Source organism: Chelonoidis abingdonii, chromosome 1 (assembly GCF_003597395.2).
Source record: "Chelonoidis abingdonii isolate Lonesome George chromosome 1, CheloAbing_2.0, whole genome shotgun sequence".
Lineage (NCBI taxonomy): Eukaryota > Metazoa > Chordata > Testudines > Testudinidae > Chelonoidis > Chelonoidis abingdonii.
Window position 1 is genome coordinate 289036035 of NC_133769.1, and position 20753 is coordinate 289056787.

Here is a 20753-nt window from a genome sequence, read left to right on the forward strand (position 1 = left end):
CCTCTTTGTTACCATCAGAAGCCATTCATAATATCACAGCACTATCCCAGGAATTGTAATTGTTAACTCAATTAATCTGCTTCCTACCCTCCCTCCAGATATGTACTCGCTATAGAGTCAAAATCTAACAGAAAATGTGGCTTTTTAAAGTGTTTAGCAAACTGCTATTTTAGCATCCAAAAGACATCATTTGATAACGATTATAAAAAAAGGCTGAAGTGTTGGTCTAAATGCTTTTTAAAACACTACTTTAGAGTACTGTACATTATCAAAATCAACTTCGTTCACAGTTTCCCCAAAAGATTTTTAGAGATATTTCACTTACTCTTTGGGCAGCTTCTGCTGCAGCAGCTGCCATTGCTGCAGCTTTGGCTTTCTCTGCTTCATCATAAGTAGGAAGAGAGGTAGCTACGCTATATGGAGGTGGTACAGGATAAAATTCATTATGTGTTTCTGTTAAAAACAAAATGAGATTCATGCTTTGTATCCGGAAAAATATCAACAAGAACCATAGACTACAGTAATCTTAAAGAATGCACAGTAAAGTAACAGCAAGGCTGGTGACATTTAAACTGCAGAGTCATTAATTTCAGTCTCCTTGTTCCACAGCAACTTGACCTATAAGTGTTCACAGACATTGTGAGAAGTTTTTTGGGTTTTTATTCATTTAATGAACAGGAAAGAGTGAATCACAAATTTAAAGATGCCTAGTGCTGCAGCTCAAAAGTAATTAATTTAAAGTTTGACCTAGATACTGCAAAAGGGCAAAGAGTTTTGGAACTAAGATTACATTCTGCTGAAAAGCAAATGCAAGTGTTCCAGTCATATGCAAATTATTGTATCTGATGGTGGAAGAAGGGTGCAAAGAAACATCCTGAAAGAAGAGTTTCCGGTTCTTAGTGTTGAAAAAGAAAAAAAAGAAAAAAGTGAACTAAGGCCTATCCTGGTCATGTCACATCTTAACTGCGGAGTCCTGCTGCAAACTGCAGCTGGTCTACCAAGGCAGGACAATTGCTTGTTCTTGGAATGGCTCAATTTTGCTAAGTTAGTATGTAAAGTATTGCTTTTAAAAAAGTAACATGAACACATTTTGTTTTGACATTTTACTTATATACCAAAGTGCACAAAATATTAATACACTACAAAATCAAGCAATATTAGTAAGTGTCTAGTAGTTGGCTTCCCTTTATACCCCAGCATCAGCATATAAGAGGATTCTGCAGCTGATTAAATGATGCCAGCACAGATGCTTCTCTTGCAAATACTTCATGTGTGGTGTGACAAAGTTCCTCCTCTTACCTTGGTGGGTCCTGCACTTATTGGCCGATCTGCTCGCCTCATAGATTCACCCCATGGGTTAGGAAACAACCCAGAAACCTTTCCCTCTGGTAGAGGCCACAGTCCAGGTCAATTCCTCCTGTGTTTGATCAGGAGTTGGGAGGAACTCGGGCCCGCCCTCTACTCTGGGTTCCAGCCAGGGCCCCAGCCAGGGCCTCGTGGACTGCAGCTGTCTAGAGTGCCTCCTGGTACAGCTGCGCGACAGCTACAACTCCCTGGGCTACTTCCCCTTGGCATCCTCCCAACACCTTCTTTGTCCTCACCACCGGACCTTCCTCCTGATGTTTGATAATGCTTGTACTTCTCAGTCCTCCAGCAGTATGCCTACTCACTCTCAGCTTGTCTCGCCTCTTGCTCCCAGTTCCTCACATGCACTTCTCCCCTAGCTCCTTTTGGCCTGACTGGAGCAAGCCATTTTATAGCATCAGAGAGGCCTTAGAGTCAGGTGCTTAACATCCTCACCTGACTTAGGTTAATTGGAGTCAGGTGTTCTCATTAGCCTGGAGCAGCCGCTGCTCTGGTCACTCAGGGAACAGAAAACTGCTTATCCAACGGCCAGTATATCTTCCTTCTACTGCTCTGCTGTTCCCAACTGGCCTGGGTCTATCACAGTGGACATTTATTCATGGTATTCACATGGGAAACGTATGCACTGTGGCCCTGATTCTGCAAACCTGGTGACTATTCTGAATAAGAGCCAAAGAATGATTGTGGAGTTAAAGTACACAGAACTTTAAACGAAAAAAAAAAAAATAGGGGATATCTTGAGCTAATAATACGTTACTTGCACAGTCTGGTAATTTGGGCAATCAGCACAATTCCAAAAATTGCCTGGGTTTTGGTTTAAAACACCGAAAAAGAGAAACAGATCTGTGGGTCACTTTAAATCAGGTAACAATAATCATGGGAAAAAAATAGATGACATCACATGCCCCCAAATCAGTAGCTGCCTCATGATATCTGTACCTCTCCAGCAGTAATACTACCTAGAGCTGTTATATAATGAAGGAAAGATACCTGAGGTTGCAGCTGCTTCTACAGCAATACTACAATAAGGTGGAGGAGAAACATCTGCTTCAGATAAAGCTGCTGGTTGAGAATTTTGTGCAGTCTCTGTAGAAGTGGATGGCTCCTCAATAGTTGACTCTGGAGGATCATCTTCATTGTGAAGCTTAAAAAACAACAAGACAAACATTTCAACACACACTCAGGGAATTCTTTATATACACAAGTCAAAATGTTGACATTAACCCCTTCAGATGTTACCAAAGAATAGAAATTTAGCACTACTTTTAGGTTATTGGAATAATTTAAAACTTCTACTAATAAATTCAGGGACGAAGCTAACATACTCGACAGTTAAGATTTAATAGACACAAGAGACTTATCAAAGTACTTCTAACAGCAACCTTTCTTAAGCAGTCACTTCAAAAATACCTCCAGGTGTTCAGTACAATTCCATTCTATTTTAAAACCTCCTCTGCTATCAAAATGATTCTGATGCTTAAAATGGGTTTCACTGAAATGCAAAGCGTTTTTTTAAAAAGTATTGAAGATCCTATACCATTAAAGAATACATGGTATGTATGTGTAGATGAATAAAATGAATCAATTTAAAAACAGAACAGATGAACAATTCTTACCCTTTCACTGTATTAATCCAAAGGCAGGTAATATACCCTATTCTGTTTATAGACTTATCTGAGATTTGTCCCTACGCATATTCTGTTTTATGGTCTTCTCAATTCAAAATTCTGAGACAGTCTATATTCTTATTAAAACCCCTGCCTCTACCAAGAATCTCTCTCTCACATACACTGCTACCTCAATATAAAACGCCACCCGATAGAACACGAATTTGGATATAATGCGGTAAAGCAGTGCTCTGGGGTGGTGCGGGGGGGGGGCGGGGGGCAGGGCTATGCACTCCCGTGGATCAAAGCAAGTTCAATATAACACAGTTTCACCTATAACACGGTAAGATTTTTTGGCTCCCAGGAACCGCGTTATATTGAGGTAGAGGTGTACTTTTATAATAATCAGTTACAGTATAGCAGGATTTCTTTTTTTAAACTTTGTGTTTTAGAGATATTTTACAGTCAAGTATAAAAGTAAACATGATCTATAGGAGAAGAATTTGGGTAGGCAAGCATACTGATTTAAAAAGAAAAACAAAACAAAACCTTATTTGGCTATGATGCTGCACTGACACCCTAAAGTACATAAAATCCTTATGGTTATTTGAGCCAAAACAAATATCCTTCAGAAAATGAAAATCCAATCTAACTAGTTCAACAGAAAGGAGCACAAGCCATGGCAGGTAGAAAGTACTGATATTAGGAAGGCTAAAAAGATCTGAAGATCAAAAAGCTAAGAAGATAAAACATATGAAATTAAGCATGTGAAGACTAGTGGTTTCTTTGGATTAACAGAATTAAGGAAGATAAAGACATTACAGAAAAGGTAAGTTATTTCTTTACATCAATCTTCATTATAAGAGATATTGGTGAGATACCGATCTCAGTCTTACTTTGAATAAAAAGATGAAGTGCTATTGGAGATTGATATGTCAAAAGAAGAGGTTGTTGAATAAATTTGGTAAGGGATAACAAAGTCCCCAAACAGATGGCAAACATTTAGAGGAACTTTAAAGATCACCTAAAATGCCAGAGAGGACTGAAAAGTTGTAAATATTGTCTCACAGCCTATCTTTTTTAAAAAGGTACTAGGAGATACTGTGGGAATTACAGACCAATAAACTTAGTTCCATTGCAGATACATTGTTTGAAAAGACAGTTACCAAGTAATTATAAAACACCTTGAGAATAAGGATAAGACAGCTTAGTTTCTGTAAAGGAAACAGTTTCTCTTTAATATATGAGAAATCTTTAATGTTTCACAAAATGCACTGTATTTTATCTATTATTTGGACTTTCAAAAAAAGTCTTGGTCAAGAATCCCTCACAAGATGTTATTCAAGGAACTAAGTATGCATCAGAGGAGAGGTAAAAATATCATCAAGAATCAGGAAGTGGATAAAACAGAAAATCAGTAGGAATAAATGATCAACTTTCATTATGACGAAGGGTTAATACTGGGGTACGACAAGGATATATTCCAGGACCTGTAGTATCCTATTACTGATCCAGACAAGTGGATGAATGAACGTTAATGTGAAAAATATACAGATGACACAAAACTATTTTGTTTACTGAAGACTATAGACAACTCTGAGGAACTTCAGAATGACCTAACAATTTAGGCATATGAGTAGCAAACAAAGACAAAATTTGAACATGAGTATCAAGGCAGAGTGGTACAAAAAACAGACTGCACTAATGCAAACTGCTAGGTTCTGAATTAACTATAAAACTCTTCAGAAGAAACATTTGGGGTTTTATTGGAGACAGCTCAAGCGCTGGAATGCAGAACACAGTATGTTTTATAGAAGCTGATGGTACACCTTCATTTGGAATATTATCTGCAGTTCTGGCTACTCTATCTTAAAAAAAATAGAACAAAAACAGAAGAGGTCCAAAAGAAAGGTGACAAAGAAGAGACAAGGAAAAACTCCCATATGAAGAGACTGAAAAGACTACAGCTGTTTATGTAATGAGGAGGCATAACAGAGGTATACAAAATCATTCTTTGATCATTCAACACTGTTACCTTCTCTTGTATTACAAAAGCAAAGGGTCATTCTATGAAACTGAAAACCACGTAAAAAAGCAATGACTATGGAACTCATTGCCACAAGATACGATGGAGGCCAGAGCTTAGTATGATCAAAAAGATCAGCCAGTTATGCTAGACAGAAAAATCACAAGGAATATAACCACACCCACCTCCATGTTCCAAGACATGAACCAATCATTAACTGATGATTATTAGGAAGAAGTCTAAGTCTACAGGTTTTTCCATTATCCTTCACCACAGAATTTCTTGGGCCTTCTCTGAAGCACCTGATGCTATCATTGGCAGACACAGTATTCTCCTGGACTAAATGATCTGGTATCGTATACCAATTCCTCCTTTCAGCTATATCACTACATTGATAAGCTGATATCTAATAGTAACATTTTCAAAAAATACATCAGGATACTGCTTTAAAACATTCCATTAAGAAAAAACAGATTTTGTTTATTTTTGCCATTGTAACAAGTGAATTGCTGTCAAGCAGTTAGGAAGACTGTGCTAACCATTGTGTGTTAAGGAGTCTATGACTAATTGAACAACTTGAGGAACAAACTCTCAGTTACCAGATTTTTTTCATGCATTTTAAATACAGGGTTTGAACAGGAATATATTCTCCTCTTTTCATGTCTACAATTTTCTGTTAGTTAAAGGCAGCAGATAATAGAATATCTTTGTTTTCCTAACCTTAATTCAGTTTGCCATCTCTAGCACAAATCAGTTTGCTTGACAGCAGTTAACTGACATTCTATGGCAGGTCACATACTTATCAAGATATCTTGTTGACTGTACTAAGCTTTACTGTTAAACAGAGTATGCATCTATCAGCAGGTTTAGATTCCCCTTGAATTGTTTATGTATGACTATATGATGCCTGATTTCCCGTTCCCCTTTCAAAGCTGCCACACGCTGCCTGCTCAGGAGGCATCAAGGTCACATTGCATGAACTAATTCTTTAGATTTCTAAATGGATCTTGAGTTAGGTATACAGTCCAAATCATCCATTTTTATTGCACACAATTTTTACACACAATTTTTTTTTCTGAATAACTAAGAATTTGTACCTCAGACAACTTAAAATTATCAGCCATACTTAATTCCAGGACAGGCTGTTTCCAGTAGCAGAATCTGCAATTCGTTCAGTTCTTCTCGATCTTTTAGAATGAAAGGCACTATATAAAATGCATGATCAGACTATTAGCTGTGATTTTCACACTTCACTTCTGATCATCATAGGGTGACCAGACATCCCCATCAACTCAGGACTGCCCCGATGTTTAGGACAAACGCATATGTCCCATCTCCATGTGTCCTGGATATTTTCTTCCTCTCATCCAGTCACCCTAGATTACCATAACCATGTGTCTTTAAAAAAAGACAACACTGCATCGCCTTCTATAGTTTATTTCCTAACTGAAATACTCTATTTGTGACACATCATTTCCATAGCAACCAGATGTGATGCCAAATGATGTATGACTTCAAATAGAACATTAAACTTACAATATGTCATCTGCTTACTCCTGCAAAAGTCTTTGGAATGGGGGCGGGGGTGAAGAAAGGAGAAGAAATGGTTGCAGGTGGCCTGCTCCCTCCCTCATTATACTTCTAAATCTAAATACAAACCAAAAATCTGTATCGTATACTCTGTCTATACCTTTCATTTTACCTTCAGACGGTCATGTGTCTTTTGCATAAATCTCCTTACTTGCATAAGTTGAGTCTGCCTCTCCTCTGTTGTAATGCTGACTGACTGCTGAAAGAACAACAACGCAGCTGAATAAGGATCTCACTCACATATGTCGAATTCTCAGCTTGTTGAGAGAGTGATGACATTTTGCTGATCTCTTTAAGCACATTTACCCCATAACAGCCAAAAATGCAAAGTAACTATACAGGAGAATTAGACATATCCTGTAACACATTCAGCCCAGTTCATCCCTGTTACTTCACAAGAGCTGACAGTTACTACATAGATGAATTTCGTCATTGACATTTATTGGTTTCCAGTCTCAACATATTTTTGCTGTCTTCATAACTAATCATGCAGCCAGACAGGATGTGGTTGTCACTTGTCAACCCTTTCCTCAAACTCTGTTTCTATGTGATTTCAAACATTAATTTTGCTGTTATCATAATGTAATATTGTATTTTACCACCTTTGCTCATCTTATGGAGTAGTGGCTTAAAACTGGATTGGCCAACTCTTGGTGCATTTGGGCCACAATGAGCTACTAAATACAAACAAAATAAGATACGGATAATGAGAATATCCTGTTACACTCGATAAATTTTATCTTAAGGGATACTATGCCATATAACAGTACCAACGACCTTCACGTAGGAAATGCTTCATAAGAAATAATTCTCTTTCATGACAGTCACCACAAAACAGTCTATCCTAGAGTCTTTTGGGACTCTTCGGTCTAGCAGACAAAGGTTTAATAAGATCTAATGGCTGGAGGTTGAAACTACATAAATTGAGACGAGAAATAAGGTGTACATTTTTAACAGTGAGAATAGTTAATCACAAACCATTTACTGATTCTCCATCACTGGCAACTTTTAAGGAAAGAATGGGTTTGTTTTCAAGAGACATTTTAGTTCTTATAGGAAGTAATTCAGGGAGTTCTATGGCCTGTGTTATACAAGAGGTTAGAGCAGATGATCATAATTATCCCTTCTGCTCTTGAAATCTGTGAAGCTCCACAGCAAACAGCTGCCAACATCAACCAGACCAGCAACTATAGAATTGGGTTCATCTCTCCTGCCTTCTTCCTTGTGGACTCCCATGAGATCTTGACTGGGACCTAGATTCCTACTTGCCATCAAGCACTGCCTCCTTTTACTATGGTATCACCCAGCACAGGACAAACCTTCAGCTTCATGTTACTATGGGTAACATCTAAACAAAAACTGGGACGGACTTCCCAGCCTGGAGGGGCAGACAGATGCACTCAAGCTAGTGTGCTAAAAATAGCAGCGTGGTCACAGCAGCAGCAGCAGCAGCTGCTAACTACATACCCAAGACATCAGGGGAGTTTGTACCCAGATGGCTCGCTTGAGCTGCCACTTGTACCGCTATGGCCACAACGCTGTTTTCAGCATACTGGCTGGAGCAGAACTAGCATATCTGTCTACCCATGATGGGAAAAATCCTTCCAGCTGCAGTGTAGACTATCCCTAACTGATGGGAGTTAGGAAGAAACCTCCACTCTCGATAGTTTATTTCGTAACTGTCCGATGCAGTTCCTTCTAAAACATCTAGCACTGACTGTTACAGACCCCCAGTCTGTTCTACTATGGCAAATTCTCTTTGGTAACAGAACAACTATGAGAATATAGAACAATCTAGTATTCAGGGATGTTAGTCCTGGACCTTTCCAAACCATTAATACTCTACTAATACACTAATCAAAGATCTTCTATAGCTAAAGCATTTCAACAAGTAAACCAAAGCACATCAGCTCCTGCCAAGCTGGCACATTCACTGCTTTGTGTATATGTATCATGCAACAAAACTATTACTGAATAAAAAGTTTCAAAGCGTATTAAGATGTGTAAAATTGAAACATAATCCTTTGGTTCTGGGAGCAGAACTACTACCTTCAAATGGTTGATCTAAGTTTTCCCCTGATCCCCTCCCCCATTATTCTACAAGTATTTGCCATTACATATATCTGGATTTGGTATGCCTGTGCTGAGAGTTTGGTTTTTTTGTTTTTTAGATACTGCTCTGACAGAGGGTATCAGCAGTAGCAGGTACCATTATACCATCATAGCTGCAATGTCTACACAAGCAAGGAAACAGGACAGAAAGCCAGGGCTGATATTCTACAGCTGTGTAGAAATACCAAATGTATCAGCTAAGTAAGTATTAGGTGCCATGGAAACTTATCTGTAGAGACTCCAAAGGGATATTTGGCTGAATATAGTTGAAAGTGTGTTGCAAGAAAAGATTTCTGCTGAAATTAGACTGCCATTAAGTAAATTTCACACAAACAGGTGTCACATTGATATGCTGTCCTAAAAATCCACCTGGTGTATTAGCACTTAGGAGAGAGACCATGCAAATAAATCTCAGACATACTCAAATAAGGAGACCCCAATGTCTGTGTGTCTAATAATTAAATTTATATCTGGCTTTATTCATCCATAAAAGGGGAGGGGAGAGAGAAAGTCAATATTTAGGAGTAAACATCATGTATACATTCTTTTCTTAAGGTTACAGACCCCTCCCCACAAATACTTTTGCATATCAACATTCAAAATTGATTTTCAGAAAACAATATTTCTAGTCTGAATGACACAGGCAAATCTCTTTAGTTACCATTATTTTTCCCTCTTTTCTAACTGTTCCTTTTCTTCTCCTTCACTGTACTCAGAATGTTTCTTCCCTTGACATTATAGTTCGTCAATGTTAACTATGGATTGACCAAAATTCCAATTTTCAAGTATCAAACATATCAATACGTTGCTGAATATCTAGCAAGGAATTATATAAAAACTGTCAAACCAATAACTATTATTTATTGCAAATTCATTCCTGAGACCATATAATCAATAAATCTGTCAGAGTCAAATAGTAAGACATTATTTTTAATCATTTATATTAAAAAAGGCTGTTTGTGCTGAAACGTCTCATATTTTAATCTGTTTGAAGAAATATTTCTGGTAAATTTGTGGAGTTCTGCTGCAATTAAAAAAGTCTGAAGTTAAAACAAGCTTGCTTTAAAAAAAAAATAAAAAGGCATTTTATGTTTTCTAGTTAACACAAAATTCACCACCTACTTGGAACTCAGTGAGGGCATATGCTTTTGACACGCAGAAAATCTGGATAAAATTAAAACAATAATTATAAATACCAACTCATTTTAGATGCAGGAGTTCCACATTAAGAAATAATGATGTTTGCTAATAAGCATCTCTATGGTGCTGGGGTTCAAAGTTTCTCTTAGGCTATTACAAGTAAACTTTTGTAAAATCAAGTATCTTGGGAGGGGGGCACAAGACTTTTGTAAAATCTGGGGGATATGGTAGCTTAAGACTGGGGAACACACATACCGTGGACTAAAAACAATTTTGAAAGAACTGGAGTTTGCAAGACACACGGTTTGTCTGTACAGGCTTCATTGGTAGCAAACAATAGTTAATATTGAGTTCCAGGTTCTATTTCAAACGACTTATTTTTCCCTCATCCAAATTAATTTGGGCTGAAGTTTTCAGTGTCTCATCTCAGACAAAAAAAAATGAAATATCTATCAAGTTTCAGCAAAATTCCCAGAGATACACAGGAGACTTTTTTCTACATCATCTACATGATCTTTTGCTTAAGACAATGAGGGATGATATCAAATGTGAAATTTCATTTATTTCATATTCCTCATCGGATGGAGAAAGAATCCAAGTCTGATTAAGGTTGGTTCATTATTTTTAAATTCCATACACACTTTAAAATGTGTAAGTCCGTACATGTGCATTACAGCCTTTTCCATGCCTTTGGGGCAGGGACCTGAAATTGAGTCCTCCACTTCCCAAATGACAGCATTAAGCAGCAGGCTACTGGCTACTTTGGAGTAGCTCAAATTCTCAAAGATTTCATCAGAATGGAAACAAATGAAAAAAAACTTCAAAGTTTTTCACAACAACAGAAGGTGTGTGTTTCCAGCTAGCCCAATTTAGAACCTATTCAGGATTTCCCATAGTTTGTATGTATTATCAAGATCTGAAAATTTACCTGACTCTTCTAGTAAGCCCAAGAACTGTGCCTACTGGCCAGAATGAAAAATATCTAAGCAGTCAAGACCCTTGCAATTTAAAGGAATAAAATTGTGCACAATTTCTTCAGGGGTTTTCAAACTGAGTGTCGAGACCCCTCAGAGGGTTGTGAGGTTATTATATAGAGGGGTTGCAAGCTGTCAGCCTACATCCCAAATCCCGCTTTGCTTCCAACATTTATAATGGTCTTAGATATATTAAGAAGTGTTTTTAATTTATAAGGAGGTTTGCACTCAGAGGCTTGCTATGTGAAAGGGGTCACCAGTACAAAAATTTGATAACCACTGCTGCATACTGTATTTAATGAGAACTGTCAATCTCTTTATTCAGTAACTTTAAAGTATAACTTACTACATTTCTCATTTTTGTTATCCCCTCTCTTCCACCTGCCCCCTCACATGCCTTCACATTCATCTACTCAAACATATGTATTGAATGTTTTACCACACTCCAAACAACCTGAAGACTAAACCTGCTAGTCTGTGAGAAATACAAAATATTGGGACCTTTAGTCTCCAGCATCAGTCCCCAGGTAAGAAACCAACTCCCCTCCCCTCTGAAGTTCCCTCTAAGCTGCATAGCCATGCAGCAAGCCATCAAGCGCCATGCAGATGCACCTCTCCCCCAGCCCCGGGCTGCTGCGTGAGAGAGGGTAGGGGAAGTCCTCTCTTCCCGCCGCAGCCCCTGGGGCAGCCTGCACCCCAAACTCCTCATCCCTGGCCCTACCCCAGAGCCCACACCCTCACCCCAAACCCCACCCCAGAGCCTGCACCACCAGCCAGAGCCCTCCTCTCCCCATACTCCAACCCCCGGCACTAGCTCTGAGCCCCCTCCCACACACCCAAACTGCTGCTGCTGCCCCAGCACCTGCTCAGCTCAGGCAGCCGCTGAGGTAGCACCAGCTGCTGTAGAAGTCATGGAAAGTCACAGAATCTATGACTTCCATGACAGACACACAGCCTTAGACATTTGGAAACAATTCCGCCTTATGCTCTTCAGTGGATCATCTTAGCTGCCTGAATGTTGGGTTCCCTGAGCAGAACTTCCTGCTAGTCCCAGCTACCATGTGTGCTCATATATGATGGTGGTTCTCAACATATTTACCATTGTAGGCTGCATATACAGCTCTCTCTGGTTACATGGGCGGCATCCACATATATATATATATATATATATATATATATATATATACACACACACACACACACACATATATATATATATACACACACACACACACACACTACCTGTATGCCAATGAGGTCATGTGAACTGCAGCTGTGTGCTGACTGAGCTGCAAGTGGCCCGCGGGCTGCAGGTTGAGAACCAATGATATACAAGAAGAGCTGTGTGCATGCATGCACACAGCTCATTTTTTTGCTAATCTTTGCGTACCCAAAACACCACAGAGGAGGAACTGTTTTTATAAAATGGTCTGTAGATGTTTTGTATATACCAGGGGTCGGCAATCTTTCAGAAGTGGTGTGCCGAGTCTTCACTTATTCACTCCAATTTAAGGTTTCACGTGCCGGTAATACATTTTAACGTTTTTAGACGGTCTCTCTCTCTCTCTAAGTCTAAACTATTGTTGTATGTAAAGTAAACAAGTTTTTAAAAGTGTTCAAGAAGCTTCATTTAAAATTTAATTAAAATGCAGATCTTATCAGTCTAGTGCAGTGGTTCCTAACCTGGGGCACACGCACCCCCTGAGGCAGGGCCAGTGCAAGGATATTTTGCCACCTAAGCAAAACTTCCACCTTGCACATCGGTTCACTGAGGGGCAAATCCCCAATGAGCCTTTATAAACCCCCAGGGGCCAGCCGTGCCCAGGGGCTGCTCCCCAGACCAGGTTCCCCCCTCACCCTGAACTCCCCTGGAGGGTGCACAGCCCCCTTGTGAGCCCTCCCAACCCCACCCAGGTGGCCACTGCCCCGAGACCACTCACGGACTTTGTCAGGCTTAGGCCACTGCAGCAGCTCGGTAGGAAGAAGCCACCTTCTGGAGGCACCAGAGAGCCAGGCCGTTCCGCTTGCGGCAGCAGCGAGCCCCAGCCATGGAGAAGCCAGCATGGTGCAGGGGGGCAACAGCCCTGCAAAGGTGGTGGTGGCACCGCTAGCAGGGAGCAGCTGTGCCCCTCCTGCCCAGGCTGCGCCCCCCCGGGGGTGCCTGTAGCCTGCAGTGGATGTATGTGGGTGCCAGCCCCCATGCGCCCCCTGGCTCCTCCCTCGCCTAGGGTTACTATCTTTCAACAATCAAAAAAAGAGGGGAGAGCCCTGCCCTAGCCCCCATCCACTCCCTCCCACTTCCCAACCTGATTGCCCCGGTCAGAACCCCCTGCCTTGTCCCCTCACTGCTCCCTCCTGGAACCCCTGCCCCTAACTATCCCCCTGAACCCTACCCAGGTTGCCGACCCCTGGTATATACAGTAAGAAAGTGGACATTAGATGTAAATTACATAAGCTATAAAAATGTACTTGGATTTTTAAATTTGGTGTGTGTGTGTGTGTGTGTGTGTGTGTGTGTGTGTGTGTGTATATATATTTTCACTTAAGATTTAAATGTTATAAATTTGCATGTGATTTAAGTTCTATTTAACATGTTAACTTAGAAATAAAAACTACTTGTAGAAAAGATATCTTCCTGAAGCTGCCTTGTGTACGCTTGCTGATGTACAGAGAAATAACTGTATGAAGCTATAGCTTAAGGGAAAAAAGGCAAACTGAATTAGCTTCCACCATTCAATTTTATGACTTTTCAATTACCCGTGTTTCTTGGTTCAGTAAGAGGTAATTGACTACAGTTACATGGCATGTAACTTTGTGAGTCTGCTGACCTGTACAAAGTACAGCCTTTTCCTAGATCAGAATAATTATATGCAACAGTCAGTCAAAAATGAGACTGCCTTAAAATAAATCTGAAATGAAGTGTGATGACATGGAAATGCTTTTGAATAGTTTAAGATCTGATATGTAACCTAATTACTGAAATAGACTAACGTATTCTACTGCCCCAATATGTTTATTATTCACCTATAATGCTTGAACACAACAGGGACTGTTTAGGGAGGCAAATCAATTGCTCCTCAGATAAGAATCATGACAACAGGTGACACTACTGACTTCCACAATCCTATGTCCTGTCTCCAGCAAATAAACAAGTCTTAGTATTTCCAGGCTGGGAGCCTGGAGATCAAAAGGATACTGAACAGCTAAAAGCCCTGACAAGAGGCGGGATGATTGTCATTTGCCAGGGGCTGGAAGTTATCAGTGACCTCAGACAGCCACATGTCCTGCAGAAGTGTAAACAAGCTTGAGCCTTCTCTAGTTTCAGGGAACAGTAAGCCTTCAAAAGAAGCAAGCACACAGGCAGAGTGTTTATTCTTTTAAAATGTTTTCGCTGAGATATTTTTGTTTTAAGTAAATAATATTTTACTTGAAGAAGGCTGTTTGGTCACTAGTTACCACTGTCACTGCTGCCAGAGGAAACAGATTTTAGGTGCTGGGCAGATGTCAGACCAGCCGAGGTAATCACAATTGATACCCAGAGGGCTACTCCCAGAACCCAGTACAAGAGTGGGGAAAATCACATGATTCTATCCTGAGAAAGGTGACAGCTAGCAGCCTGAGGAAGTGCAATCAAGGAGACCAAAAGCAGTCAGAGGTGTAGTTAGCCTAGGAACTGTGACTATTAGTCTGTGTACTCCTAGCATTACTGATTGAGATAACTTTAGTAATGCCTATGCAATAATAAATGTTTGTGACGTTAACTTTAAAAGCCACATATCATTAGACCATTCAAATAAGTTCAAAAAAGGCTTCATTTAAAATTATATTCAAGAACTGATTCCACAATCTTCTCATTTAGAAAACAAGTGTTGAGACACTAAAAGAGCATAGAGACCTTTGAAATGCTCACCAATTTCTTAATTTTATACTAGGAACTATAGGTCTAGAGTACACAACACTACAGAGCCCACCATTCAAGACATTTGGAGAAAAATACACTAGTGCCATGGGAACGCCTGTTCTCACCTTCAGGTGACATTGTAAACAACAATATCTCCCATAAATGTGAACAAACTTGTTTGTCTTAGCAAATGGCTGAACAAGAAGGAGGACTGAGTGGACTTGTAGGCATTAACGTTTTACATAACTGTACTCAAAAACAAAAACAAAAAAATTCTACATTTCCAAGTTACACTTTCATGATAAAGGGACTGTAATACAGTACTTGTAGGAAATGAACTGAAAAAATATTACTTTAGTTTATCATTTTTACAGTGCAAATATTTGTAATATAAAGTGAGCACTGTACACTTTGTATTGTATTGTAATAGAAATCAATATATTTCAAAATGTAGGAAAACATACAAAATATTTAATAAATTTCCATTGGTATTCAATTGCTCAACAGTGCAATTAATGAAGATTAACTTTAATCACAATTAAGTTTAGTTAACTGCAATTAATTGACAGCCCTAGTCAAAACATTAGTGTTTCACTACCGTGAAACATTAATTCCAGCATGCGATGACAGGCTCTGAACACTTAAGTGACTTAACAATACCTCCTTAGTACTATTTCTTTTTCTTGCTAAACCCATGCTTAAATGATACCTTTTATCAAAAAAATACAGAGCTTTGGGAAGTGAACATGCCAATTATTATTAAATATACTAATGACTGCCAAAACCCTGTTAATAATCTGCTCTGGCACACTAAAAATTGTGACATATATCGTACATCAACCTTGCAAAAAGGTGACAAAATCTACTCATTCACCTTTTAGCACAAAAGACAGACCAAAATAGTTTTTTTTCAAAAATGCCTGTCAAAAAAAAGAAATTAATATACTTCTGAGTGAACAAGTAAAATTTTGCAAGAACGCTGCACATAAACTGTTGTTCAGTCTTACTCAGAACAAGACTAATCGTTCCTTAAGTTCACTATATTTACTTTCACTCAATTTCTGTGACTAATCAATAGGACCACTCAAAGCTAAGATACTCATAAGGTTGGTAGACCAGGCTTTGGACAGGTAAGCATGGGGGAGGGGAAGGAAGGGTGGGTTTTTTTGTTTGTTTTTTAAAGTGGTCTGCTGGCTTGATTTTTATTTTCCTTAAAATGCATTCACAAATTTTTAGTGTGATCCAATTTCTCTACTGATACACTGCTCGCAGTAAGACTATTTTTCTATTATGAGTCAATGTAGTATTATACTATTACAAATATTAATGGCATTACATAATTATATTTAATATTTTTAGAAGTATTTATTCACCACATAAAAAAAGGAGATGAGATAGGTCTCTGGCAACCTAAGATGACACAAAAAGAGAGGAATGGGATTGCAAACAGAAACAAACTGAGATTTTTGCACATCTTGTTAGGTTCACAACATTCAAAGTTAGTGTTTTATTTTTCTAAATCAGAGAGTCTTTGTCCCACAAAGACCTGCACGAAAGACTGTGTGATGGGGTGAGCTAAGAAAGAGCACCAAGCCACAGGATCCACTTTTACATGCACCTAGTGCCTAGTATTTCATGTAACTGGTGCAGAGTGGCTGCAAAAAACAAGATCAATTAAGACTAGCAAAAAGTCTTATGAAACGACTTTCTGTTTCCACTGTAAATCTTAAAGCAATTTATAGAGGTCTAGTCCCATTTCAGGTATGGGATTAGTAAAGTTAATTTGCCAATTTTCACACAAATCCACGAACCACAAATCCAACCAAAGAAGTCAAATGTGTCCATTTTCACATTTATGAAACGGAAATAGCAGCACTTATTTGTAGGTTTAAAAAGCACTTTATAAAGATGTGTACTAATAAGTAGCATCATTTTACAGGTGAGAGGAAAAGATTTAAAAAGAAAAATTAAGTGACCTGCCCAAGCTTGCATGCACATGGTGAAGTGCAACATTTAAAATGTGCAATCAATGACATTCACTACACAGCTGTTTGCTCACCCCACATGCACAACACAGCATACTTTCACTCATAAATATTGATTAGAAGGCCTGTTGATTTCACATCCAATGGTTATGCTTCCAGGCTTATTGACTAACACATCTATTGCCAAGTTTTTCTAAAAAAATTTAGAAGTTCAGTACAGATTTAGGGGTAAAATGTGAAACTCCTAATTATTTGTCAGAAAATCACTGGAACTTGCACACCTAAATGACTTAAGTGAGATTCTTAGAAATGCCTAAGGGCCTAATTTTAGACCTCTATTTTTTAGATTCTTGCCTTCAATCCCCGGTTTTCCCCCTTCAAATCTGGAAAACACACAGTTCATGACAGTTTGCATTTACATTGTGTTTTTTCAATTGAGGATTTAAGAGCATTGCACCAGTGAGCACAAAGTAGCCGCCACATCTGTCAGATACCAAGGCCAAGCACAGAGACAGGGTCGCCCAGAGGATTCAGGGGGCCTGGGGCAAAGCAGTTTCGGGGGCCCCTTCCATAAAAAAAAGTTGCAATACTATAGGAGGCCCCTGTGGGGCCTGGGGCAAATTGCCCCACTTGCCCCCCCTCTCGGCGGCCCTGCCACTTAGACCTGATTATCAGTGATTTCAGTGGTCACTTAACAAAACAAAAGACTATCTATGGAGCGTAATCAGCTCTGTCTTTAAACAGTGGAAAGGGGCAGGTCAAATAGTACCTGTGACTCAGGCAGCCATCAAGCAAAACACCTGTCCCCACCCTCTCTCTTGATGCTCTCAATCAGCACAGGCTAATTACAGTTCTATTGCCTTTTACTTGTACAATAAGAACAACATTTCATTCCCACCTCCCTCACCCCCGGACATTCAAGTGATTTGTAACCCAACCCCAGCCAAAAATCTATCACTTGGGCAACACAGATCTGTTTGCTGGATACCTAGGTTAGATTAGGTGTGAATGTAAATAAAATCTGGTCCTGAAGCCTTTCCCCAGTCCCCAGCTCATCACTTGCTGTCAGGGAGAGCTCATTTAGACTTTGCTTACAAATCATAACTTGGCCAACGTCACCGAAATGAATGCACTGGCATCGTCATAAAAACAAAAGATGTATAAGGAAGCTAGTCTATGTTCATACTTTTCAAATCTATTATACTTTTTCAGATACATGTATTTTATCATACACTTTATATGCTTTTAAAGTATGTATTAATGTTCTCAATTCAATTCAAATTTCCAAACAAATCACTAAATTGGCAACATTGCACATAATAATTCACAAAACTGGGTGGAGGGTGTTTGGGGAAATGTTGGTGGGGTGTAGGTGGTGTGTGTGTAGGGAAATCCCTGAACCACTCTAAACATAGAAGGCTTCAGGTGTGTGGACACATTTTCATCTTGGCTATTTCAGAAACAGAGGCAAAGGATTTCCCCACCCCTCTTCACTGGGACAGCCCTGGATTCTTTTTGGATTTCCTTTCTAGTAAATACTGAGAGTACAGGAAAGTAAATGTAGTGAGTGCAGGACAACTTTTAGTTTGGCAATTCATGACTGGAATCAAGCATGTCGGTTCAGCCATGGTCTCAGCAGCCAGATTAGTTTTAGATCATGCAGACTTCAGATTTGGATATTGGACCAGTGATGTCTATTTGTGCTTGGACAGTTCTAGTTTAATGTGCCTAAGTACACTTTGCATGATCTTACTGGCCCAATGAAGGGATCTGGTAAGTCAGAAATATGTTAACAATGGTAAACAGACAATTACAAATATATAATTAACCATAACCAGAGTCCCAAGGTGGACTGTCATAACAGCTATCCTGCCTTTCAACATCTTTTTGTTGTTTAAAAAAAAAAATCATTTAAAAAGATTTACATGGGAAAATATAATGAAAGAATAAAAAGCAAGTATCTTGAACTCATCTTGATATCCCCAGATAATTTTGCATGCCATGTAATCATATACTGATCTCTGGCCACTGTAATACTCTACGCATTTTACAACAGCAAGAGGTAAGCTGCAGTACTGAGGCCATCAAATCTCAATGTTCTTGTGTCAAAAAGGAATGGAAAAGTATAATTTAAACATGACTTCTTTAATCCTGAAAGCAGGACCTCATTCTCTCCTCTTCCCAGGAGGAAGCAGGAGGAGCAACCATTCTCACTGCCAGATCCCTGCACCACATCAAGGCATCATCTTACCTAACTAGCCCTGGCAACCTAACTTCTACACCTTTGTTAAAAAAGAACTCCTGTTTTGAAAATATATTGCATAATAAATAAATAATACATGTAAAGATAAATAAATGTAAGCATATATAAAGCTCAAAGATAGGGCAACAAGTACTCCTGTGTTCTTTTTGCAGATACAGACTAACCGGGCTGCTACTCTGAAACCTGGCACAAATAGGGTGACCAGATCAGAGCAGTAAAAATAGGATCCACCCCTCCCACCGGCCCCATCACACCCTCTTCACGCCCTGGTCCTCCACTGACTTGCTGCATCCCTCCTAGTCAGTCCCCTCACCACAACTCACCTCCTTTCACTTTCTCCCTCCCTTGCCAGAAACCTCTATGCCTGCCCTAGAACCCTGCTGGCTCACTGCTTGCCTCTTTGTCCACCTGCCACTTGCCCACCCGCTCGCCCCGACTTCCCGCTGCACCCCCCCCCCCGAGCATATAACCTCATTCAAAGACCCAGGGGTCACTATTTATTGCACACAACAATCAAGGGGTCCACTACTGCACACACAGCAATCAATCAGTGCAGTTGTAGGTAAATCTCTGCATTATGCACTTTTGTATAACTTTTACATGACTTTGTATTGAACCTTGGTAATATGTTATAGTGGGCCCCAAGGTAGTATAATTAAGGGTAAAAGAAAAATGTCTCATTGCTAGAAGTGGAATGAGATCTTTCCTCCACTTTGTAATCAATTGCCCTATTGATGAATGAGGTGTGAATGAGGAAGGTGTTGGAAGGCAGGCACCTCCAGACAGCTGCAAACCTGGCTTGAGAGGGACTGGGAGCCAGACCCCCAGACCAAGGAAGCTTGCCTAGGGCTGAGTGGGACAGAGTCTGGGTGCTGGGTGGGTAGCAGTCTCTTAGGGCTGGGGCACGGGGTGGGACCCCAGTGCGAAACAGCAGGCTGGAAGACTAGACTGAACCCACCACCCAGCCTAGTCCATCCCAGAGCCCAGGACCTGCTGAGAGCCAATGTGCCCCTACCCCAGGCCACCTGCTTCCACTCCTGGCCTCTCCCAGCACTGCTAGTGATTCTGTGTGGCTGCATCAAGGTGGATTTTTTTTCAAGTGGACCCCTGTCACGGAGTCCCCGGGCGATGCTCTGGAACTGCTCCCCAACCCACTAAGCAGTCAGGACTTTGGGGAGCCTCCTCTCCCTTGGAGCAGACTTGTTTCCAGGGCAAGAAGCTCACACGTCTTCACCTCCTGGGATCTCTCCTTGGAGCATTCAGCATCCTCTTCCCCTCCGTGTGCTTCCCGACAGCGAGCCCACCCAGGCGGGGGTCCTGGGGAAGACACAGGTTCTGCACCCCACTTGCAGTCAGATGTGACTCTTTTTAGCTAGCCAGTAAAACAGAAGTGTTATCCGATGACAGGAAACAGGGTCTAAAACAGAGCTTGTAGATACAGCAAACCGGACCCCTCGGCCGGGTCATTCTTGGGGGCAGTGAGCCAGACCCTCATGTTCTGCACTTCACTCCTCGTCCCCAGCCAGCCCCAGACTCAACACCCCCTCCAGCCCCTCCTCTCTGCTCTCAGTTCCTTTCCCGGGCCAGGAGGTCACCTGATCTCTTTTTGTCTCCAACACCTTCAGTTGGCCATCTTTGCAGAGGAGGGGCCCCAGGCCATCAGTTGCTAGGAGACAGAGTGCCAGGCATTTATGCACTGGCCCTTTCTGCTCCTGCAGCAATTATCACACACCCTTATCGCCACCACCCTAGATACTTAAGAAACTGGCCCAGGGGACACTGAGGCACCA

The 20753-nt window shown here is 40.4% G+C and overlaps 1 protein-coding gene across 4 annotated transcripts in view; it reads right to left on the reverse strand.

Annotated features, from left to right (window-relative positions):
* The window catches only part of NDFIP2 (Nedd4 family interacting protein 2), an 86194-nt gene that overhangs the window by 46954 nt on the left and 18487 nt on the right, over window positions 1–20753 (reverse strand). For all 4 annotated transcript variants that reach the window (XM_032798363.2, XM_032798362.2, XM_032798360.2 and 1 more), the window contains 2 exons: window positions 2356–2509; window positions 326–453 (listed from right to left, as the gene is read on the reverse strand). In XM_032798363.2, the coding sequence (XP_032654254.1) occupies window positions 326–453; window positions 2356–2509 (282 nt within the window). The remainder of the gene's footprint in view (window positions 1–325; window positions 454–2355; window positions 2510–20753) is intronic.